The 26,809-nt window shown below is 36.3% G+C and overlaps 1 protein-coding gene across 3 annotated transcripts in view; it reads left to right on the top strand.

The window, feature by feature from the left end:
• Positions 1-26,809, top strand: part of CSMD3 (CUB and Sushi multiple domains 3) — a 614,489-nt gene that overhangs the window by 88,659 nt on the left and 499,021 nt on the right. For all 3 annotated transcript variants that reach the window (XM_065668828.1, XM_065668827.1, XM_065668826.1), the window contains exon 3: positions 26,570-26,682. In XM_065668828.1, the coding sequence (XP_065524900.1) occupies positions 26,570-26,682 (113 nt within the window). The remainder of the gene's footprint in view (positions 1-26,569; positions 26,683-26,809) is intronic.

The raw sequence follows: 26,809 nt of genomic DNA, 5'->3' as shown, positions 1-26,809 counted from the left end.
ACTATTAGGAACTTACATTTCTTACTGAGTTACAGTTTTTATGAGCATCAGAAAAAAAAACAGGGGGAGGAAAATAGGAAGAAAGAAGGAAGAGGAAAATAACATCTTGCAAAGACAGAAGTTTTTTCTTCGTATGTCTTGTTCAAGCTACAGAGAAGGATTATGTATATTTGTGTGCAAGTGTATGCTCATATCTGTGTGTATCTATCTGTCCACATAGATATGTAGATACCTATGTACATATATGGATCTATGTGTGCAGGATTCTTTTTACATCAAACTAAGCCTTCAAAGCTGGAGTTTTGGTATATATTTATATATGTACATATTTTTAATGTCATTATCTTTAGAATCTTTAGAATTATGTCAAGGAAGCCAGGCATGCTCAAAAGTTTTGCTATTGTGTATTTAGGATGCCGCTATATGCTGGTGAAGAATAGGATAAGGATTTCTGTAGAAAAAAATAAAGAAAGTCAGCACTTAAAAAGGAAAAGATGATTAAGTCTTCATAGGTCCTGAAATAGACTACTTTTGCAAGACTTACAAGATCTTGCCAGTGTGTGGGTGCAGTAGAAAAATAGTACATATTTGTGTGAGTGGAGAGCTGGGTTTTAAATTAAGGAAGTGTGATAGTGAAATTATGCAAGCTTTACTAAATTGTGGTGACATTTATTTTCTCAGACTTCTGCAGCAAGTAGTAAGGTCATATTTTCTAGAGTTTTTTGAAAAGATTTTTAATTAAACAACTAAAGTTTTACAGAGGTACAGCTGATTATGGAAACTTTCTTTCTAGAATAGGACTGGATATTATCATTTTACTTATTGATATTAATGAAAGTGTAGTTAGATTACATTAGTCACACTCCCCTTAACTCCCCTTTTTTCCAACAGGAAAAAAAATGTTTTCAGATTATATCTGTATACAATATATACATTATTTGTATATAGTAGATATATATGTGTATATATATTATTTGTATATTTGCAAAATATATAACATGACAGCTAAAAAAAATCTCAGACAAGGCCACTATTTCTTTTCCCACTTAAATATTTTGATTGAAAGAGTTTCTGTATGACTGAAAAAGATTTTGCATTTGGGCTATTTCTGAAGCTCATAACCTCTGACACTCTCTTGATCCAGTTTTGTTCTTTGTTTCATTGATCTCCTCAGAACTGCATCTTGTTGAAATTTGCAGTCATTGACTGTTTTGAGTGAATGCTTAACAACCTTAACTGGTTTTGATGGCACTTAAATGGCATCTTAACAATAACAAATGGAAGAGAAGCATGTCAGGTGTGGCCATTAGAGGAAGTGTACAGTCAATATTACATTTACATGTTTGTGTTACTATATATGCTTCATTTAGCATAGACCTTTTCCTCAAACTATAGAGAAAATATAGAATGGTTTAAAGCTGTGAACTAAATGCAAAATAATAATATCTTTCAATAAATCACAGTTGTGAGCACCTACACAAAATTTGCAAAAAGATAGTGTTACTTCCTGTATTTAAACCAAGCTTTCAGGAAAACGTCATACCTGGGAGTGTTTACGGGCCAGGTCATACATGCTTTCTAATTTTAGGGCTTTCTTGTTGCCTTCCCTGTGCATCTTTGTGAATTTTTTGTACCCTTTCTTTCACATTTATACACCCAATTTCCGCCCCCCCCCCCCAAAAAAAAATTAAATCAAATCAGGGTTCAGTTTTAAATTATTACTTTTATTTTGTAACTTTGGGAAGGCTATTCTGAGTGAAAGTGTTGCATTTCTAGATAGAACTCCAATTATATTTTTTCAAAATGTATGCCTTTCACATAATTTCTGTGTGTTATTAGATCAATCATTTCAGACAAGCTTTATGAAGATGCATATCAATAACATTCTTCCAATTTTCAGGGTACCCAGCCTAAAAAACAAGAGCTTTGTTTCCACTACTGATAAGAAATCCCACTTTTAACTGAAGTTAACGTAAGGCATGATTTGAATTCATAAAACCACATAAACCAACTGCTTTGCAAAACCCAATTGGAGTCACATGGTGATACCTCTTGCATGTTATGAAAGTATTTTTAGTATACCTTGTAAATAATTCACTGTTGTACTTACTGCCATATATTAGGGAGTGGCAGGAGCAGGGCTGCTCTAGGAGGGGCACAATCCTGCAGGTGCTGAACACAGGGGGCAGAGCCAGAGCCTGGTAACAGGGTCAGCACCCTACACAGCAAGTGATGAACCAAGTCCAGAGTCCCTCCAGGGAGTTCAGCTGTAAACAAAGAGAAATGGGTCAGTTAAGCTCCCCACAGAGTAGGACTGAGGGGCAAGGACAGAGGTGTAGCAGGGACTGGATGGCTGACTGTGGGCTGAAATGAAGTCCCAAGAGCCATGGACAGTAGTGGGACTCCTAGCTGAGGCTGGTCAGGGCCAGGAAGAACTACTGGTTTCCTCAGGATCCTGATTTTTTTTTTTTTTTAAATCTGGGAGAAAATTATTTAATACTTGCCTTTAAAGCAAGTATTTTATATACGTATTTAATAATTTTAGAAGTATTTAATAATTTAATACTTACCTTTAAAGCAAGCTTTAGATACTGTACAAAACCAAGTGTGGGACTAACTATATCAATTGTTCATTGGGTACTCCATGTCACTCCTTGAACAGTCACATGGAAACCATAAAAACTGTGCTATTAGTGTCCATGTTGTAGTGCGTATCTAGGTGGATGAGAGAACAGCCGCATCAGTTCTGACATTTCCTTGCAAGTATTTCACTTTACAACTTGCGTGAATTTCTGTTTTCTTCTTTTTAAAAAAGCAACTTCTGAGCAAAACTGTCAAAGTCTGACTGGAGAAAAACCCAGTGTCGGAAATATGTCATTTGTGATCCCCAGAGTGAAATTACAATGCAAGCAAGGTCAAGTACCACAATCGATGTTTGTTTATTGCCTTTTACAAGGGCAATTATTATAAAAAAAAAATATTTAAAAAAATAGCGATAAGACAGATGGGAAAAAAGATAGAAAGTAATCAAGCATTCAGAGTGCAGCTAGACAGTCACCAGCATGGATCCAGCAGTGTCCTGAGGGTCTGTAGTTATTGTCTTCATTGGCGGGTGTCCCCCAGGGTCCTTAGTCATCATCAGTGGTGAGTGTCCACAATGGTGATTACATTTTTCCCCTTTCACAATGCATTAGGGGAAGTACCTCTATTCTTAATGTCATGTACTGAACATTCCTGATGGATCACGTGCACCCAGTTTCACCGTCCTTGAAACCAGCTCTTCCTGTAGCAACCCTTGAGATAATGGGCAGCAATTCCTCACACCAGTCCTTGAGGTAATGAGCAGAGTCTTAGCTCCTCCCACCCATCTCTCAGGAAAACAGACAGTGGAGTCCCATTTCAGCTTCTTACACCAACCTTTGAGACACTGGATGCTGGAGTCTGATTTCAGTTCAGACTCTCACAATAATTCATGATACATTATCAGCAAATACCAAAGAGTATGTTTGTCTTTTTTTTTTTTTTTTAAGGATTAAGGTGCTTAGACTTGAACATTTTTTTTAAGAGATGTCATACTTAATAGTTTCCTAAAATTAAAACTTTTGCCTCTAATTAATTACCCCAACTTGCAACATGATATTAGAAATACCTTTAAATGATTGAATAACTTGTGATTATATATCCAAGCTATGTTCACAGTTCCAAGGGAATGCATTTTCCAAAATTGCCAGTACCCAACCAGTTAATTGATCTGAAATTTAAATATTCATCACAAAATTAACATTGCATTGAAATCAATAAAACAAATTAATATCTATTTTAAACAGAGAAAAAAACACACATGCACAAAAAAAACCCTGCATAACTGCTTCAATTATACTGGGATAAACTGAATAATTCAAACTAGTATATTTTTGTGTTGTTGTGTTGACTAAAAGAATCTTTCATACATTTATGTTCAGAAAGTCATTTTGTAGTAGGCAAAATTATATATTTTTCTAAAGTGAAAATTTTTTAGAAAATGACAAGTCTACCAGAATGTTCTGGAAAATGAAAATTTCACTATGTGTGGTCTTCAAAAGGACAGACATAATATGGGAGTTTGAAAAGCTCCATTGTTAGCAAAAGGGTATAATCATTTTGTGACAGCTATTCATTTATTTGCATAAGTGAAAAGAAGTATGACTGTTTATCTAAAAATCATGAGAAGCAGATCTCTCGCAAACTGGCACAAACTAGAATTTTTGAACACTTAATAAATATCTATTTTGCTTGTGTTTGAGAGCCTGAATGACCAGTATGTATCTGCAGACATAGTTTTAAGTGTTGATACAGTCACTGTATCCAGAGATTTAATTGGATGAATTAAAAACTTTACCTACTTGCTGTTAATTTGCCCTTAGGAAATTTGAATGGAAAGAAGCTTTAACATTCTGTGTTTGAAAGGTGAGCTAACACTCATCTTTTATAATCTCTTATTTGTAAGTAGGGTGAATCATCCTTTCATCTACATTTCCTACTGAGACAAACAAGAACCAAATGCACAGGTTACCTGATCAGTGCTTTTTAGCTGCATAGGAGAGATTTACTGAAATTACTGGAGACATCCACTGCTTTTGTCTATCAATGATCTACTTTCTCCTACAAGATTTGACTGAGTAGGACTACACTGTAAACATCTATTCCCCGTTCCCAACCAGTTGAAAAGAGAAGCAACCCTCAGAAGATTAAGCAGATTTTAGGATGCTCCTAGTGGTAAATGTAATTAGGTATGCTCTCTTCACCCTAGTATTTCCAAAGGTTTGAATTTGGTGCTAAACAAACAGACCATTTTGATAATGATATTGCAAACTACTGAAAATAAAACTGATTATTGCATTACAGAGGAATAAATTCAAAACTAAACCTAAATAAAACAAAAAAACTTTTTTATTATTATTTCTTAGCATATAGAATAACAGATACTGCTTTTCTTTGAATGGGTGGTACTGACTATAAAATTAAAATTAATTTCTTTGGTCCAACTAATGAAAAGCAGAGAAAAAAAAGGAGATTTCTACTCCTTTTTTAAATGTAATATTACAATGAATCCTTAATATTGATTAATATTAAATATTATTAAGGTTGCAGGCTGTTTACTTGGCTCTTGGCTGAGGTTATCCTTACTGAAAAGGGTATGGAAAACTGTTGGACACGCCAGGACAAGAAGCCAAACTGGCTGCTCTGACCATGCCATAGGAATTGGACCTGCTTCAGTGGTCTACAGAACCACAGTAGGAGCAGGATGAGTTCTTTCCTTGGCTGGTAAGGGAACACCCAGATGGATGACTTGAGCACCCTGCTGTTACCCCATTAGTGCCTTCTCCTGTCTCTCCATTATAAATGTGCCAGGTATTACCGACAATATAATCAAACATTGTGGTTTAGCTCAAAACAGATTTAAAGTATACTTTCTGTGAATAATTTATATTATTTTGATTTTACAGCATTGAAATGCTAGCACCATCCACCCTTTTTTCTACATCTAAAATTTCATTGAAAAACATTCAGGGCATAGGGCAAATTAAAGCAAAACAAAGCAAACAACAAAAAAATCTCCCCACAATAAAACCAAGGATAATTTAATAATTTTATGTCCTTAAAAATAAAAAGCACTAAGTAAAATACTAACAATTCCCAGTTTTAAAAAGGTAAAAATATATTTCTGTTAGACTAGATATTGTCTATAAAACTTCATATTCTTAAATTGGAAGAATTATAAATTATATCTTGCTTGTACTAAATTGTCAATATTATCTTATAGAAATTTGATGACAAAGGTAGGCTAGCAAGAGAATGAATGTTGGCAATAGCAGAAACTCCCAGTGCCCTCATGTATTAGCTCTGCTCATTTTTCCATTTCTTATTCTAACTGTGCTGAATATGTGTTTCTCCTTTTAATATATAGAAGTCTGGGTCAAACAGGCCACAGTTAGGCTATTCTATCAACATTAATGCAACTTCCAGCTCGTTACATGTGAGCTAAGGCCACCTTGGTAGCCAGAGTAATCTTTTACTTCTGACTCAGACTCTTATTGTGGTCTTTAGACCTTAATTGTTTGTGAATGTTTATGTTATGTCCTTTACTATCTCCCAGCTAAATGCATTACCTTACTTTTTTTGAGGAATCTACAGTACTACAAGATGTAGTACAGGGCACCCAGAGCTAGTGACAATGTGCTAGTCCAGAGCTAGTGACATGCTATGATGCTGTGTTGACTCTCCTTTCTGAATCCAAACTTTGAATGTACCTTCACTTTACTTCATAGAATCATAGAGTCATAGAATGGTTAGGTTTGGAAAGGACCTTAAGATCATCTAGTTCTAACCCCCTTCATGTATGAGTATCCTTTGTAAATTCCTTTTCCTAAGAAAAATGCGTTGCTTATTTAAATCATCTAAAGACCCTTTTTTGAGTATTCTTATTGTTTGTCTTATATTATTGCCATGTCAAATAACAGTTTCAGTTATCTAACTCCAAATTAGTTCTGCACCTTTCATCTACCATCTACAATCAAATTAGAAGACTCCGTACTAATAAAATAAAGAAAAAAATGACAGCTCTTCGAGGTTGTAGATTAAGCATGACAAAGACAAAAATCTCAGAGTTTTTGGCTATCAAGTCTTTAAGACATGTCAGAGTGGAACATTTGCAGTCATTCAGGTCTTCATTCCCAACTTTGACAACACAAAAAGCACAAAGCTTCCCTTTTCACTCTCTTGTTTAAATTTCTTTGGATATTGATGTAGACCATTGATAGGGAGACAATGGACCATTTACTGAACCTCAGAAAGTTTCCATTATCATCAGAAGCAACCACAGCTCTTTGATTTTTTTCTGTTCAGTCTGTTTATTACGCCCTAAGTACATGTACTTTTCATCTCTTGTCACTGTTCACTTTCTGCTGAAATTGGCAACCAGAGCAGAAACTGCAAGCTGATTAAAATCAAATTAAGGATTCAGCACTTTGGAAGCACCTTGGAACCTCTCTGATTACTGAGTCATTGATTTTTCTTCCTGAAAGAAAGCTGATCCACAGTTCTCTAGTTTTCTCCACTATCTGCATAGAAAAAGAAGAAAAGGAATTTCACTCGAGAATTTAGAGACCAGTGAAATAAACCAAATGGGATCTATTTCTTATAAAGAAAGAGAAAATATAAAGGCATAAGTGGTAGTCAGAAACTAATGAATAGATAAGGAAAAAAAAAAGAACAAAGAACAAAGCAGACTAGGAGAGAACAATGATATTTAAAGTAAGAAAAGAGGCACAGTGAACTAGCAATCAATGGAAAATGGTGAGATAGATAACAGAACTGAATGACCCTAAACAAGAACATTTTCACTGCATAAACAGAAAAATAAATATGGCAATGGTGTGAACAGAAGATGTGTAAAATGTTGAAAATGGACTGAACACGGTAGGGACAGAGGGACAAATACAGCAAAGCTTGTGCATAAGATAAAGATAATTGAAAAAAAGAAGTAGCAGAATAGCTGTATATAAATATATAAAATAGTAGCTGTAAACAGCTATTCATCTCTAAAATATGGGTTCTGAGTAAGCAGGACATTTAAATGGAGATTTCTTTTTTCCAGTTTGAAAAGTTTCCTTTATGAAAAAAAAAATAATAATTGGAGTAATAAACTGTTTTGCACTATGATTATATATACAAAGCTAAAAGAACAGTAGTTGAGATCAGTTGTTCTATACTCTTGGGAATATTTTGATATGATGTTAAATTTCTAGATACCCATTGAGAGTGAAAAGTAGAAAATAAAAATTGATAAAAGCATGTCTTTATCCAGACAAGCTGCAACTGGCCTCTTGAACTTATATGCACATTATTTCAAAGAAGCCAAGGTTTTTGCAGGTTGGGAGAAAAGGGTTAGACATTCATTTAGCTAGCAAGGAAGTCCAAAGTTTAATGACAAGGGTTTAAAAACAAAACCAAACCAACAAAATAAGAAATTTTGTAATTATTTGAAGGTGGAGGTAACTTTTTGCTAACTAACAATGGGAAGAGACTTTCCATTTTCCACCTTCCATGGGATATCTTTCTCTGAAGCAACTGGGATGGCCAATTTGGCTACTTTGAAATATCCGATAGATATTGCACTAGCTTGTTTACTTGACTTCTCATGTAATGCAAGAAAAACCTCTTTTACAGGCTGTGAAAATTATTTTCTTGGCAAAGCTGGTACCTGCTGATGAAATGCTCATATACTATCTATATAGGGAGATGAGCATGGTCATCTCTGAGAACAAGCTCTCCTAAATATTAGCTATTAAATTTTAATTTGTGTTGCTAAATTGCTTGATGGGATTTGAAACAGTCTAAGAAGCAATGTTGGTTTTCATTGTGGAGACCATTTATATATAACTTACATATATGGCATTATACCACAGCATGTCAACACAGACTGGGGCCATTAGTCTTCCACCTGTTTCAGCTATGAAAGGGGGAAGAATGAGAGCTCACAGTAATAATCTTGTCTCAGAAAGTTAGTCTATGGGAAAGACTATTGCAGGGGTGTCTAACTATTGCAAAGACTTGCTTACATGACAGAAAAGTAACTCTTAAACCAACTGTTAAAATCACCTTGTATTGTTGTAGTTGACAATATTGATAAATAAGCCTCATAAAATTGATAATTGAACCAGAATGTATCTAGAACAACCATACACTATTACTGGTCTAGTTGAAGATGTCCCTGCTCATTGCAAGGCGGGGTTGGACTAGATGACATTTGAACGTTCCTTCCAACCTGAACTATTCTATAATTCTATAACTTTTTCTCTCTTTCTCTGGTATTTGTCTTAAACATCTATAGAAAGTCTGAATTTTGGTAGTTAAATTCCTTATAATATGAAATTAATTGTGTCTAGAAAGAAGTGTATATTTTATCCAGTTTTAAACAATATTAGAAGTTCCTCTAAGATAAAATAAATTTGTTTTTCTTGGTCACAGTTTAAAATCTGTATATCTGCTGTACTAAAACTATGTAAGTTTATACAAGTAGACTATGTTTCAGCTGAGACTTACAAGCAGAGAATCCTCATCTGCTTCAGGCTTTTTTCTAATACTATAAAAAGAACCTTTTCTTGGTCAAATGCTGTTCATTCTTATCTGTGGCCTGCAGGAAACCAATACAGACATCTATTGCTAAAGCCTGAAGATGGACCTTTCTCTGATACTCTTTTACAAGGTGATTAAAGTTGATGAAAACTCCTCTCTAGAGTAACAAGCATCTATGTATAAAGAATGGAGACTGTATTTCTTGATGGAGTATTGGTTGTTGGAAAAAGTGAAATTAAAAAGGCCCAATGTGAGGATCTAATTAATAAACACTAAGTATAAAAATAAGGAATGATGCGAAGAGACAGGATACATAGATAGATAGCATCTTTGATGTATGTCTTTTATTACACGAATTTCTACAAAAAAAAAAAACAAGAAACTTTGGTAAGCAACAAGTAAGATATGACAGGAGTGAAAAGAGACAGATGCCGTAAAGGGTGTAGCAGACCCATGCAAACTCCCACATGGAACTCTACATACACGAAAGTGGCAAAATCCTAAGTGAAAACAGCTGCACTTCTATTTCTGTACTTTAGATGTTCATATACTGTAGTATTTCAGTTGTCACTTAGAAAGTAGTTGTTTGTAAATTGCAAAAAGTTTTGTACTTTTGAAAGGTAACAGTAAATATTAAACGACACAATTTTTGAATCATAACCACTGAAACAAGTTTTCTCCAATGGCAAAATATGGAATCAAGTCAAAGTATAGGTTTTTTTAAAATGTGAAACTAAGTAATTTCTTAGATTACTGCCTTCATAGGAAGTGTGCAGTATGGTATTTGGTAATCCAGCTCTATAAATACAGACTGAATGAAAAAGTCACAGTGACATGCTAATCAAGGTAATTACCTCTCATAGCCCTTTGATTATTAATAATTGCAAAAATATTCTTTGCCTAGTCCCAGTGTCATTGCAAGCTTGTATAGCAGACCATATGAAAATGAATCATGGCTGTAATAGTTTCTATTAATTATTTTTAATTCCTCTGTGACTTCAAGTGATTATTGGAAGTGAAAATATATTTAAATATAGAACTAAAAAAATTATCTAAAATATGAAATCATCATAAAGTCCTCCATGTCAAGTAAGAAAAAAAAAAAAAGAACAAAGAAAATCAAGTAAACTTTCTGATTGGCTAAAATAGAGAACTCAGAGGTATGAAAAATAATATTATTCATTATGTACATAAGTTAAAGGGGTTTTTTCCAGATAAAATACTATAAAAAGGTATTATAGAAAGGAACTATGTTTCCACATATAAGTACTATATATATGCCTTATTCTCAGGGTGTGTATTATAATTTCTGTAATTATGGTGACAAATAGGCCAAAACATCAAAATGGAGATAGCTCTTTTTTTGAAGTTAAAATGGAAAAGAATGGATTCGACTAGGCTTTCCCATGAAAAACACAGTATGAATGGATTTGTACCTTCCTGTTTCCACAATATTGCTTTCACTATCAAACAATAGTCTATAGTTTATTTTTCATTCAATTCCATTCCACATTCCTCAGTAAAATCATTTTATCCATCTCTGTCTATATTATAAACCCACTTTAATTAATTGTCCTTTCATAATTTTTCTTTTTTACTATATTTCTTATCTGTAGTTCCTATCTGTGAAATTTCCACTTTTGAGTATCACTTATTTTAAGATCTCACAGTGGCCTTGACTAAAAATTACAAAAACCCCTCAACTAAAAAAAAATCCAGACAGGATTCTATTTGTAGGATAACAGCACCTGTAATAAATAAGATTCTGATGGGCTTTCAGCTTCATATATACTGAACTTTGGAGTTACATGATTGTTCAGTTTTATGTGGAGAATTTAAAAGCTTATTTATCTCTCTGTTTCAGGTGAAGTAGATTTTTCTGTGACTAAGGTTTTCTCGATGGTTTGTCTAGAGAAATTAAATCTGTTTTTTTTTTGTCAGAATATTATTGGACATTGTTTTTTTGCTTAGAACCACACTAGGTTAATGACCAATATGCTGTAGTACCAGGTTTAATTTTTATGCTAACACAACCCAGTTCTTAACATTGATTGATGTGGTGCAGCTGTAAGAAAATTTTTAACTGAAAATAAGCTAAGAAGAAGCCATTTAAAAAACTGAGATGTTACTGTTTTGGTTTTGCTTCTGTTGGTTTTTGGATTTGCGGGGTTGTTGATTTTTCTTTTTTCCTTTTTTTTTTTCAAAGTTATAACCCTCAGCACATAAACAATGTATTGTGCTTTTTCATACAACCATAGAACAGTTTGGGTTGGAAGGGACCTTAAAGACCATCTAGTTCTAACCCCCCTGCCTTGGGCAGGGATAACTTCCGCTAGACCAGGTTGCTCAAAGCCCCACCCAACCTGGCCTTGAACATTGTCAGGGTTGGGGCAGCCACAGCTTCTCTGGGCAGCCTGTGCCAGCATCTCTCCACCCTCATAGTGAAGAACTTTTTCCTAATGTTTAATCTAAATCTCCCATTCATCAGTTTAAAGCCATTCCCCCTTGTCCTATCCCAGCATGCCCTTGTTAAATGTCCCTTCCAGTATTGTTATCTTTTTAATAAAAATTTTCTTGCTTAAACAAAGTGTTTTTTTTTCAGATTGGTCAGTTATTCCTTGTAATGAATTCAAAGGTAAAATTGCAAAAAAGATACAGACCAGGACCAATTTTTAATGTTCTAAGAAAGCCTATTCACTGTTATCAGTTAAATGGATTGTGTCCTGAGAATAATTTTGCATTGATTTCACACTTTACATTATATCTCAGTGGTTTCATAAAGTTATTTTTAGCACTTTTACAAAACATATATCCAAATAATGTTTGAATGTTTCTGCATAGTTTTTTTTGTTTGATTGTCTTTATCAGTTAGTAAAAAGTAACAACTGTAACTGCTTATGTTGATATGAAATTTGGGTCGCTCACTCATCCTCTTTTCAGGGAAATATTTTGTTTGCAGCAATGATTATTTCCCTTAAAAGTCTTTTTTACTCCACTATCTTGATTATGTTTGCTGAAAACTGTATTTTTTTTGCTAATGTCAGGCAAAATTACTCATATATGGAATTAACATAACACAGCCTAACCTGTTCTTTGATGATTTCAAAAAATATCGGCTAAGTGGGCTTATAATAATGTATAATACACTTATTTTTACTTAAACCTACTCTCATTTATTAACATATACATACTAGATGCAGCACTGGCAGACATGTAGCTATAGATGTACATTGCTATTATCCAATCCTAAATAAAAAGACTAACACTGGATGCATTTTCTTACCTGTCTGCAGCAAAAGTAAGAAAATCTTTGAAAATTTATTTCTTGAAATAATTGTGGTACTCAAAGTGTGAAAAAAAGCATGCCAAAACCATGGATATTCTGCATCTAATTAAAAAAAAAAATCCTTGTCATAGTGGACTTTCTTGGTAATGTTTAGTAAAAGTGTTACTTCATAAGGAAAAGTACTGTATTTTGAAATCACTGTATCTACCACTGGAGCAGTGCAGATATACACACAGCAGTGTGTTCTTAAAACTGGAAAAGTATTTATTTGGTTCCCACTGCAATATTAATTCTAGTTATTCCTAAATATTTAAAAATAGAAAAAAATCTTTTTTTTTTTATAGTACAACATCGTGTGCTTTCATACCTAGAAGAATGGCACACAGTAAACTACATTGTCAAGACATACAGAAGAGAAAAATATTCTAGTTGTGCATTTATTGTTGTCAATGGATAAGATCCATTTTGTCCTTACACTAATGACTTTTGTAATGCTTGCCTATCTATGTTTATTATAACTATTAGGAAAAAGAAAAAAAAAAGACTCTAAAACTGAAGTGCTCTGTATTTTTACATGCTAACTAGTCTGTTTCAAATGTGCTGTTTTTCAGTGGTCCATTTTGTGTTCTCTGTCTGAAAACCAAGAAAAAGCCTTATTGAGAATTACTGAACAAATGTAAATCGCGTTTATTTTAAGAGGAATGCTCAAAGCTGGGTTGTAGAGGAACTAAAGGTCTGACTCAAAGCCCATGGAAATTGTTGGGAAGATGCAGTTTGGTTACAATGGGTTTTGTATTAAGTCCATTGCCCACAGGACTTTTTTAACAAATCTGAAACTTAATTATACTGTAAGGAGCTTTTTTCTTCCCAGGAAGTCTTTTCCTTTTTGTTTTGTGGGGATGGAAAGAGAAAAAATTACTCCACATATACTGATTATGTAACAGAAAGAGAAAAATTAAGAAGGAAAATCTATGTTTTCCAAGTCCAAATTTTTTATTTCGATTTTTGTCTCTTGGAAGAGGGACCTTACCTTCTATTTTAAATTCAGATGCAGCTTTCTTACAAATGCTTTTCACTTTACTGCTAGAAATTTTGCTACAGCATTTTAGTTATAATATAGTATATACATTCTGCTTGTGTAAAAAATACATTATTTTACAGCCCTTTACTTTTTGGGTTCTGTAAAGATCATTATAGAGTCACATTTATGGCTTGATAGTGTCAAATAGTGTCACAGCTTTTTTACCAGATCTGTCTCAGAATTTTTGACCTGTAAATGAAAATTCTTTTCCAATACCCTGGCTTTTTTCTCTTCCACTTGATGCTTTATTTGGTTGTCTCTCTTGCCCTGTTTTTTAATTTCTTCCTGTGCTTTGAAACCCTTCCCCTCCCATGCAAGTATAAGTTTTGCTGTTCCTCTACCCACCCTGCCAAGGGCAGTTCAGGAGAGATACGGGAAACTGAGAGCTTAATTTCTCACTGCAGTGGTCAAAAATAAAAACTTTATACATACTTCTTTCTCCCCTGCAGTATATTGAGGCTTAATTCAGTATTGATTTATTCTATTTGTTGATGTTACTCAATAATGACTTTATATTCTAAGACAGCGAGGTTTTCCTATTAAAATCATAGATTCTGAGATATAGGCAGATCGCTTTTCCTCCTTCACATGCCCTGTTACTACAATTTTATCTGTGTACCAGAACAGAAATAACATGTGTTGTGATAATGTCACAAGCATTTTGCTCATGGATGACTTCCAAAACTCCACAGAATATTTGGTGTAAGTTGAAGCTCATCTGGAAGTTCCTGGCACTTACAACAGTGATAAGCCAAACATGGTATTTCTCCTTTCCATATTGTGCTATTTTCACAGATTAAGGCAAGTTACAAAAGATAGTTAAGCTTATCTAAAAGCTTGTTGTCACTTACAGAAGCAAATCCAGCTCACATATTCCTCTGACTTTGGCTGTGTGATCCTTCCCTTCACTGCTGTCTGTCTCTGGCACTGATATCCTGGGGATACCAGGCAATATTCCCTTGTGCAAATGCTTCCCTTTGCTAACTGTATTGACTTGGGTTCATTTTTAATGGATTAGTTCATCAGGACAGTTAAATGAATCAATTCACAGAGAAGTGTGAAGATCATGAGACTGCCAAGTCAGTATCAGAGCTGTGGGAAAATTGGAAGGAGGAGGCTCCTCTCTTTCATGTTTAGAAAGGTCCAAGAGCTGCTAAAACGTACTGTACATCTTTACCCAGCTTTAAAAAGATGAGGAGAATTAACTACATTGTCATAATATTCAGGCTGATAAAGGCTAAAAATATGTCCTGTATGCTTCATAATTTTTTAATTCTTGCTAATTAACGGACCTAGAATGTTTTTGAGTGCTCTAAAAGTAATTGGTTAGATATGTTTTGCTCTGATCAGTTTTCTACCCATGAACCATGCAAATCCTCACCCTATAGACTTTTAAATAGTATTTCTATGGTACTGAGACATCTGGTTCTTCCCAGTTACTGTTTGAAGCTCTTCCTATTTTTTATGTATTAAAATGAATTGACTGTTACAGGAAAGGCGATTATTTATAAAGTCTGCTTCATTTTTGGTGCTAGAAAACAGTTGAGTTGTATAATAAAAGTTTCACACTGATAATGGATAGTAGCAGTTTTTAGAAACACTCTTTGTAAGGAATATAATGATCATGCCAGAACCTGATGAGTAATTTATTGTTTAGTTCAAAGCAGCTGTTCAATTAAAAATGTTCAGCCTTGACCTATGATCATTATTTTAAAATAATAGATTGCATGAGCAGTTTTGCATTTTGACAGGGAAAAATTAGCATTTGACAAAAAAAAAATGAGTTCATAAATCATGTTGATTTGTTAATGAATTGTTGAATAAAGTATAAGATATTTTTATGAACATTTTTAGTGAGAGCAAAACAGCAAAACTTGAACCCAGTTAGCCACTTCTGCTCGATCTTGTTTGCTTTGTTTTATAGGTTATTATGACAAATTCTGTGTGCTTATTTTAAACTTATTGAATAGACATATAAGAAGTGTAGGCATTACTCCCACTCATATTTGAATTGGAATACTTTTAAAGAAGCCTTTACACTCCTTACTTGCTTCCTATTTCAGTGGGTAAGTAACTGCTTCCTTGGAAGGAAAACTGGAAAACGAAACTCAGTTCAATTTTACCACAACAATGCAGACCAAGCTTGCAATACCTTCGGTTGCAATGCAGCACCTTTAATAACTTATCAACATATACACAAGCATGTGCAAATGCATACCCAAAAGCTTAAACACCAATTAGATTCAAACTTAGCTGTAGTAAATAAGATGGTGTTTTCCCTTTCCAATACTCTTCTGAGATTTCAAAAACATTTGTTCTGACTAGTGTGTAAACACTAGACATTGTGGTTTGTTGACCTTGGCTGCCTGCAAGGTGTCCACTCAGTCACTCCACCACTCCCCCTCAACAACACAACAGAAACAGAAAATGAGGTGAAAAAAACCTCCTAGGTCAAAAATAAAGATGGGGAAATCATTTACTGGAAATTATGGGGAAATTACTGTCTGTCTTGGTTCTGGCTGAGACAGTTAGCTAACTCTATCCCAGCCAAAACCAGGACACTATCAAAACAGTTAAGGCGAAACAGCCTCAACTCGGAGAAAATTAGTTTAATTAATTGCCAGTCAATAAGAGATTTGGATGGTGAAGAAAAAAAAAAAAAAAAGGCATAAAATTAAACACCTTGCCCCTCTTCTTCACTCTTTTTGTCCTCAGCATAACTTCACTCTTTTATTGTCTCCTTAACCTTCCCCTTCCCTGAACAACAGAGGGGAGATGGGAATCTCATCTCCCACCTGAGAAAGGGAGACTGCTGCTCCTTTCTCCTCATACTTTTCCCAGCCTGGGTCCTCCATGGGCTGCTCCAATGCGTGTCCTCTCCACGGGCTGTGAACTACTTTAGGGAATATCCATTTGCTCTTGTGTGGGGTTCTCCATGGTCTACATGCTCTAGTATGGTCTGCCATGGGCTGCAGGGAAATCTCTACTACACTGCCTGGAGCATGTCCTCCTCCTCTTTCTCTGACCTTGGTGTTCACTGGTCTATTTTTCAAACTTTCTTTCTTTGCTTGTAACTGCTTGTGCAGCTTTTTGCCCTTCCTTAAATATGCTTTCACAGAGGTGCCAGCAGCTTTGCTGATGCACTCAGCTGTGTTCTGCAATGTATCTGTTGGGGACCTGGCTGGAACCATCTATGTCGAGCAATGGACCGCCCCTGGACTCTCCTCACCAAAGCCGGGACACCTGCACCCAATGCACACATTAATGACACACATTACAGAGCATCAATTCAGCTCACTGCCTAGAAATAGATTGAGTTCTTGAATCGTGAGATTTTCATATGCCTCTTAAAACTCTAACAATTCTTTCAGTGATAATACTGCTAAACTTTGAATCTCCTTATTAGCTACATGGCCAATCTGTTTCTGAATGCTTTTAAACTCTGGGATTAATACAAAAGAATTAGTTCAACAAGGTAATTGAACTTCATCTTACCAGTTTTAATCTCCCATTTTTAAATTATCCTAGAATTCTTTATTATAAAAGAATTAATAGTTTCTCTTTAAATTAGTTATTTTTCTAAAAGTATAGCAGAATACTAGCAAAAAAGCATGATGCTTGCCTATCTGAGCACTACAGGAAAATATATATTGGGTCAATGGAAAGACTTTGATGTAGGAAGGATTAAAAAGGAACCTACTACAACTTTAATTGTGGTGGATTATTTTGTTTTCTAATATAGTGTCAGAAAAATAATTAGAACATATCTCTAAAGAGACAGAAATTCAATATGAAAGTGTCCTGGGTTCAGCAGTAGCAGCCATTTTTCTCCTTCTTAGTAGCTGGTGCAGTGCTGTGTTTTTGACTTTCAGCCTGGGAACAGAGCTGAAAACACCAATGTTTTTAGTTGCTGCTCAGTAATGACTTCCGACCAAGGTCTTTGTGAGTCCCATGCTCTGCCGGGGAGGAGGGAAAACCGGGAGGAAGCAGAGACAGGACACCTGACCCAAACTAGCCAAAGGGGTATGCCATACCACAGCACGTCATGCCCAGTATATAAACTGGGGACAGTTCCCTAGAAGAGCTAGATCACTGCTCAGGATGGGCTGGGTATTGGTTGGCGGGTGGTGAGCAGCTGTATTCTCTTCCCTTTTTATTTCCCTTACCATTATTATTATTGGTGGTAGCAGCAGTGATTTGTGTTATACCTTAGTTACTGAACTGTTCTTATCTCAACCCGTGGGAGTTACATTCTTTCGATCCTCCTTCCCATCCCCCTGGGAGTGCGGGGAGGAAGGGGGGGTGGGGGGATGGGGGGTGCGGAGTGTGGGAGTGTGGGTGAGCGGCTGCGTGGTTCTGAGTTACCGGCTGGGCTCAAACCACAACAGAAAGTCATTATTTCTCCCTCCAAAATTCAGTAATGAGTAGTGACTTGATTGCCATCATGCACAATTGTGCATTCCAATTAATCAAAATTAATGCCAGCCAATGAGACGGCATCATTTGGAGCTCGGCTCAGATGCCTCTATACAAACGCCCGTAGCATGGGGAACAAACAAGGGGAATTAGAGATGTGTGCACGTGTACGGGGGTATGATATAACAGGCATCACAGAAACATGGTGGGATGGCTCCTATTACTGCAGTGTTGGAATGGAAGGTTACAGGCTCCTTAGAAAAGACAGGCCCGGCAGGCGGAGAGAGGGAGTTGCCCTTTATGTTAGGGATAGGCTGGAGAATATGGAACTCTGTCTGGGGACAGGTGAGCAGTTTACAGAGAGTTTGTGGGTCAGCATTAAAGGGAAAACAGCCGTGGGAGACATTACTGTGGGGATCTGTTACAGGCCGCCTGATCAAGGAGAACCTGTGGATGAAGCACTCTACAGACAGATAGGAAAAGCCTCATGCTCACAGGCCCTTGTTCTCATGGGGGACTTCAACCCCCCTGACATCTGTTGGACGGACGGTACTGCACGGCACAAGCAATCCAGGATGTTCCTCGATTGTGTGGAAGACAACTTCCTTCTGCAGGTAGTAGAGGAGCCAATAAGGAGAGGTGCCATGCTTGACCTTGTGCTCACCAACAGGGAAGGGCTTGTTGAGAATGTGATGCTCCAGGGCAGCCTTGGATGCAGTGATCACAAGATCGTTGAGTTTGAGATCCCCATGACAGTGAGAAGAGCGTGTAGCAAGCTCACTGCCCTGGACGTCAAAAGAGCAGACTTTGGCCTCTTCAGGAGCCTGCTTAGCAAGGTTCCATGGGATATAGCCCTGGAGGGCAGGGGGGCCCAAGACTCTTGCTTGATATTCAAGGATCACCTGCTGCAAGCTCAGGAGTGCTGCATCCCAACTAGAAGGAAGTGCAGCAGGAGGGCCAGGAGAGCTCCTTGAATGGATAAGGAGCTGCTGAGGAAAATTCAAAGGGAAAAAGAGGCTTATAAAAAGTGGAAGCAAGGACAGGCAGCCTGGGAAGAGTACAGGGCTGTTGTCTGGGAAGCTAGGGACCAGGTTAGGAAGGCTAAAGCCCACTTGGAATTAAACTTGGCCAGGGATGTTAAGGATAACAGGAAGGGATTCTACAGGTACGTAGCAAACAAAAACAGACTAGGGACAACACAGGCCCCCTGAGGAAGCTCTTGGGAGAATTTGCTACACAGGATTTGGAGAAGGCTGAGGTTCTGAATGACTTCTTTGCCTCAGTCTTCACTGGCAAAGGCTCTGACCGCACCACCCAAGTCTTGGAAGGCAGATACAGGGACTGTGAGAATGAAGACCTTGGGCCCACTGTAGGAGAGGATCTGGTTTGAGACCATATTAAAAACCTGAACGTGCACAAGTATATGGGACCTGATGAAATCCATCTGTGGGTCCTGAAGGAGCTGGCAAATGAAGTTGCTCAGCCACTGGCCATCATATTTGAAAAATCATGGCAGTCAGGTGAAGTTCCCGACGACTGGAAAAACGGAAATATAACCCCCCTTTTCAAGAAGGGGAAAATGGAAGACCCAGGGAATTACAGACCAGTCAGTCTCACCTCTGTGCCTGGTAAAATCTTGGAGCACATTCTCCTGGAAGGCATGCTAAGGCACATGAAAAACAACAGGGTGCTTGGTGACAGCCAGCATGGCTTCACTAAGGGTAAATCCTGCCTGACCAATTTGGTGGCCTTCTATGATGGGGCTACGGAACTGATGGATAAGGGTAGAGCAGTTGATGTCATCTACCTGGACTTGTGCAAAGCGTTTGACACTGTCCCACACGACATCCTTCTCTCTAAATTGGAGAGATATCAATTTGATGGATGGACCACTCGGTGGATAAAGAACTGGCTGGATGGCCACATGCAAAGAGTTGTGGTCAATGGCTCAATGTGCGGCTGGAGACCAGTAACGAGTGGTGTCCCTCAGGGATCGGTGTTGGGACCGGTCTTGTTTAACATCTTCGTCGCTGACATGGACAGTGGAATTGAGTGTGCCCTCAGCAAGTTTGCCGATGACACCAAGCTGTGTGGTTTGGTTGATACGCTGGAGGGAAGGGATGCCATCCAGATGGACCTTGAAATGCTTGTGATGTGGGCTGATACCAACCTTATGAAGTTCAACGATGACAAGTGCGAGGTCCTACACCTGGGTCAGAGCAATCCCAGGCACAGCTACAGACTGGGCAAAGAAGAGATTCAGAGCGGCCCTGCAGAGAAGGACTTGGGGGTGCTGGTCGATAAGAAAATGAACATGAGCTCACACCCCAGAAAGCCAACCGTATCCTGGGCTGCATCAAAAGGAGCGTGATCAGCAGGTCGAAGGAGGTGATCCTGCCCCTCTACTCTGGTCTTGTGAGACCTCACCTGGAGTATTGTGTGCAGTTCTGGTGTCCTCAACATAAAAAGGACATGGAACTGCTGGAACAAGTCCAGAGGAGGGCCACGAGGATGATCAGGGGACTGGAGCACCTCCCGCATGATGATAGGCTGAGAAAGTTGGGGCTGTTCAGCCTGGAGAAGAGAAGGCTGCATGGAGACCTCATAGCAGCCTTCCAGTATCTGAAGGTGGCCTATAGGGATGCTGGGGAGGGACTCCTCATTAGGGACTGTAGTGACCGGACAAGGGGTAACAGGTTCAAACTTAAATAGGGGAAGTTTAGATTGGATATAAGGAAGTTCTTTACTTTAACGGTGGTGAGGCACTGGAATGGGTTGGCCAGGGAAGTTGTGAATGCTCCATCCCTGGCGGTGTTCAAGACCAGGTTGGACGAAGCCTTGTGTGGGATGGTTTAGTGTGAGGTGTCCCTGCCCATGGGAGAGGGGTTGGAACTAGATGATCTTGAGGTCCTTTCCAACCCTAAGTGTTTATTCTATGATTCTGTGAATTCTTTAGGAGCATGTTTGATCCTCTCTTGGATTAGCTACTATTGCTGCTTGACTTTATAGTGTTCTTGGAACACACTGTTTGGACATGGTTGGTTCTGCTCAAATTTCAAAAACACGTGGATGCATAGATGGGTGTATAGATTATGAGCCTGAGAAAAGGATACAGCATTGAAAAGCTAAACTAGTTTTGCTATGGCACTAAAAAAAAAAAAAAAAAGAAATAAAATGAGTACACTAGAACATTTTTGAGAATAACTACTTATATTGTACATATGAATTTACATTTCTGAAGATCCGAGAGTCCTATATCTAATCTGATCGATCTTAGCAACAATATTTCTATGATTATTTTTGACTGCTTTGTTTGCTGTTACAGCAAAACTAATTTTTCACAAGTAGGGTGGTGAGGCACTGGACCAGGTTGCCCAGAGAGGCTGTAGATGCTCCATCCCTGGAAACATTCAAGGTCAGGGTGTAGAAGGCTTTGAGAAACCTGATCTAGTTGATGTCAAGGTTCTAATAAATGGGTATGTTGACACATTTTAATTTTCTTCATTATTTTGTATAAATTAGGGAAAAAAATTTTTTACACCTTTCAAATTAGGCTGGAACTCTTCCTATTGTAAAATTTCTGTGAGTTAATCAAAAGTTTATTGATATCAGATGAAAATACTGCCATTAATTTAAAATCTTTGTGTGAATCTCTTTGTGCAATATCCAGTCCAAACTGCAATATTGTAGAGTAACTCTTGTTTTCTTTGGAAATTAGTAACAGAGTGTAGAAAAGCTAGAATTCTGTGTACCTAAAAAAACAAAAATAAAAAAAAATTACTTTTTCTTTTATAATTACATATTTAAATGTGTAATCATTGCTTTGTCAAACACCAATTATCTAAGATATACAGGCAATGAGGAAATGCTGTCATTTATCGCACTACAATCTCAAGTAAACAATTAATCTAGGAGCACTTTTGTATGAGTAATCAAGACTGCTTTCCATCATTTTAATTTTGCAATTATGACAAGATTATTCTAACTTGACCCTGCAGCTGAGAGTTTGTCTTTTTTAAGGGCTTGTGAGTTTCAAAGTAAGTACAGCATATAGCTAAAAGTTTACTTGTTATATGCTAAAAAGGTTAATCCCAAGTATCACAGCAAAAGCAGAAAACAAATGATTGATGGAACTTCAGAAATTTCTAGTGAGAACTCTTAAAAGCTTGGAAACCATATATCTAAGTTTATTTGTCATTTTTAAATTATGATACAGATGATTAAAAAAAGAGTGAGAGCGATTATAATTCTTCTTGGAGTAATAGTCTCTTAAAATTCACCTAAAAAAAAGAAAACAGACATATTCAACTGCTAACTGCTGAATGCACTTTTTTTTTGTGTGAATCTACAGCATATGCCAGAATATAGTTACTCATAGGAAGAACAGACACAGTGACACATGCTGTAAAAGGCATCTTAGAAATGTTTAATTTTCACTTACAAAACCAAAAAAATATTACTACAGATTTTCATATTCAAACATAATCAAAATCTTATAATTTATTTACTGTATTAATGGTGAAACAATATTTATGAATTCTTGCACACATAAGGCAATGTTTTGTTGCAGACTCTATTTGACCCTTTCCATTACTGAAGAAACATGTAAGGATGAAATCAGAGAATTTCCCCATATATGACACAGATTCCTCCAAAACTATTCTCTTGGATGGAAACCAATGCCATTTAGTCACTTAATTTGTACCTCAGGAAATTTTCTGCACTTGCATACTGAGTTCTTAGAGACATGCGTCTTACTTGGCCAAGAAATCATAACAAACATAACAGTGAATATAACAGTTATTACCAATTCACATACAATATTACTTAACCTCATGCATGAAGTAACTCATTAGTACAGAAAAATCTCATTGATAATACTGTCAAAATTGCACAGAAACTTCCTAGATTCTACCTGTTTTGTCTGGTGTGTTCTCACCCTCTTGACGTTCCTCTGGATCCTCAGCAGCTTTGGTTTGCCTTAGTAGGATGAAGATGGCACCACAAGGTAGTTATGTTAAACAACCAGCAGGTTGAATTCTTTGACAGAGTATGATGGTGATGATGGCTATTTTCTTCTCCTCAGTCTTGGGTCTATTTGGGGTTATTTATAGAGATATCTTTAATTATCTCTCATATACCCATTCTCTGGTTCCCAGTTACCAAGGGTTTCTGTTCTCCATTCTTATACAGTGATGTGATTACAAAAACATTTCCAGACTCATGTTACTGAACCTACTCTACAAAGCATCATATTTTTTGCATGTAAATAATATCTAAATTCTAAATAGTTATTACATCTGCACATAATCTGCACATGTATCATCTTTAATTTGACGATATTTGCTACTGGAGTTTCAGAATTTCTGTAGACAAGATATTTTTCAGAAAGAACATCTCATCTTTATAATATAGAAAAGCTGAATGAATAAAAATATCTCTCAACCTCTTCCTGCACTCCTAGAATTATCTGTAGCCTTTGAGTATCCACCTAGCTAATTTCATACTTCACATTCACATTCATGTGTGGGATGGGGAAGAGAATCAAAAGAATGTAAAACCCATAGGTTGAGATAAGAACAGTTTCATAACTAAAGTACATTACATTATGTACTAATAATATTACTAATAAATTATTACTAATAATAATAAAGGAAGAGGAAAAAACCAAAAACATGAGTGATGCACAATGCAGCTGCTTACCACTCGCTGACCGATACCCAGCCAGACTCAAGCATCGGTCCCTTTCGGGAGCACCCCCCCTAGTTTATAAACTGGGCAAGATGCTATGTTGTATGGAATATCCCTTTGTCTAGTTTGGGTCAGGTGTCCTGTGTCTGCTCCCTCCTGGCTTCTTGTGCCCCTCCTCACTGGCACAGCATGAGAAACTGAAAAGCCCCTGATCAGGGTAAGCACTGTTCAGCAACAACTAAGCAACTAAGCAACATCAGTGTGTTATTACCATTATTCTTAGACTGAAGACAAAACATGGCACTGTACCACGTACTAGAAAGAAAACTAACTCTATCCCAGCAGAAACCAGGACAGTGTTATGTTAGATAATACTGTAACTGAACTACAGCACCTCAAATCAAGTATTTCAGTAGAACAGAACAATTAATAATTTTTTTAAGAGTTGAGATAGAAAAAGCTGTATTTCTTTCTCCGACTTCCGTAGATGTTCCCATGGTTTCTTGCCACAGGAGCCAGTTATCAGTTGCTTATGGGATCTGTCTGTGTATTTCAGGGAACACTAGACAACCAAATTCCAAAAACAAAAAATGAAAGAGAACAAGGACTGAGTAAATGAAATACTGTCATAGTATAAATTTCTTCTGCCAAAGTGAAAAGTGGTAGACTATAAAAGGGGTGACTGAAGTGCCTAACATAACATGTAAAATCCTAATAGATTCTGCCTGGCCTCCAGCTCTCCAGAAGAGCATAGGTTTCATGTTGGTTCCCTGTCATATCTACCAGCTCTGTGCTTATGTTTCAAATACCTCAAGGTGTCTAAAACAGCAGCAGAGAGACACCTGAATCAGTCAATTAAATATTTTAAATTTGAAAAAAGTTGATGCAAATGGAATGAATTATGCAAATGTAATGTAAGAGAGAAAATTGCTGTAGATAAAAAAATCTCAGCTACTATAGGAAATTTAAATTTTAAATGCATTTAATATGCAGATGTTACCAGCTTAAGAAGATGACTGCTTGTTTTGCATAAATGTCCCACCTAAAGTTCTGCTTTTACAAGGGTACTCTCTTTAAGTTAGCCATTTAGTTGTGATTGGTCTGAATATATGACAATCAGAACTACGCACATACAGTTATCTTACAGACGTATTGCTGCTTACCTGGCACCTCTCTTTTGTGGTTTTTATGTATGTTAGGTTTAATATTAAATGCCAACAAAAACTATTTTGGCTAACATTTATGACTTTTTGTAGAGTTTTACATAAAAATGATACTTAAGTTGTGAGGACAATGTGATGTAGCACTCAATAATATTCAAGTATTAGATGACATTGATTGCTTGAGAATTACATTCTCTTTTGAAAACTTGCAGTATTTTGCCAAGTGATATTTGCATGGTTTTGTTATTAAAAACTGTAATTAATTTTGCATCCACTAAATTACAAATAAAACCTCTGCATTTTTCATATAAATTTAAGTGTAGCAACCAATTTAAAGAAATAAGCTGAACCTTTCCGAGTTCATGCAGCATAATGATGATGATAAAAGGCACAACCCTGAAAGTTACATGGTATCAAACAGTTGTAATAATGATGTGTCATGCATGAGGAGCTGTAACACTTCCCATGCTAGTAAAATGCATGTTCATTTTAAAAATCCCCTACCTATCAAAGCCGTGCATATGTACCACTCTGTCATGGTTTAAACTCAAATTAAATAATTTGGGATAAATGTGTATTTCCCTTATGCTGGATATGCATTTATACCCACAAATTCCTCAACTCATTGAGTAGCCAAAAAGATATCAGCTAGACTTACTCTGTGCTGCAAATTAAACTTTTATTGAAATTATTGGCTTGGGTTTATGTCAGGTCAGCTGACTTGCAAGTGGTGATATTTACCAATTAATGTCTTAATGTATGTAATTAATGTAATTAATGTATTTCTTGGTTTATGAGTAAGTTAATGGGAAAACTGCATTAACTTGTCAAATCATTATATGTATGTACATTTGGGAGAGGTAAGCTTTTTATTAATTCATTTTATTGTTAGAACAAAAATATATTCTCTTAATCAAGTAAAACAAATGCATTTCCTAAATCCTAAATAGTCTGTAAATAATTGTTTTAATGACATTATTCATGATGATGCCAGGTAGCATACCTGGCTATTTTAGTGTCTTTAACAATGGTTTCAATAAGGGCAAAGGGTAATGAATCACATATAATAGTAAATTAAAACATGACCCTGAATGTATGTATGAAAAAAAAACCCCAAACAGTGACTTTATTATTCTAATAATGGAAAGGAAAATAATAAATCTTGAATACTCTGAACCAACTCTCATGCTAAATCTATTTTGATCAGGACATTGAACTCTCTGACCTCCACAGGTCCTTTCTGACCTGAATTTTTCTATAATTCTAAATTCAAAGTAATAAGTAAAAATAAGGTTAAGCAACAAGCACAGTTAAATCATTAATAGAATGAATCACACTAATCTTGTGTTTGCCACACAAGGCTAATTGGGCTCTGAAAGTATGTCTAGATTTCACTGATGAGCATATACATCTAAATTGTTCAACTTGTTCTTTGCACATTTTGACAGGTAAATACTATGTGTTTGCTTGTCTGGTATGAACGTTGATGAGGTTATTCTTCTGGAATAAAGAAAATAAGTGTTATAATCTTGACCACTTTAAAAATCAAGTTTATATATATTACTATCATCTCTACTAAATACAGTTTTCTCAAACCGGTGTACCTTACCTGGTTCAGTGTCCATGAAAGCCACTAAAATTTTATATTGATTCCATAAACTGTCATTTAAAAATAATTTTCTTGAGTATTATAAACTATATACTTTTAAGTCAGTAGTCCTTTCCATGATGAAATATTGTTTGGAACAGCAACCTATTACACACAGTTTTATTTTTCAGACAATTAACCATGAGTTGCGTTTTTGTGTTTCTTAGGTTAACAGGATTTCATCTTCCTCCACCTGTGACAAGTACAAAATCAGTATTTTCACTGCGCTTGACAAGTGACTTTGCAGTTAGCGCTCACGGGTTTAAAGTTTACTATGAAGGTAAGATATTCTTAATAGAAGATTCTGTATTTTTTTCTCTGATCTCTATGAATCATAAATGTCCCACAAAAATGCATACAAATACACATTCACGTGCACAGACTCACATGTGAAACCAAAATATTTA

The sequence above is a fragment of the Lathamus discolor genome, chromosome 2 (genome assembly GCF_037157495.1).
Source record: "Lathamus discolor isolate bLatDis1 chromosome 2, bLatDis1.hap1, whole genome shotgun sequence".
Taxonomy (NCBI): Eukaryota; Metazoa; Chordata; class Aves; order Psittaciformes; family Psittacidae; genus Lathamus; species Lathamus discolor.
This window is presented reverse-complemented; position numbering and strand designations above follow the sequence as displayed.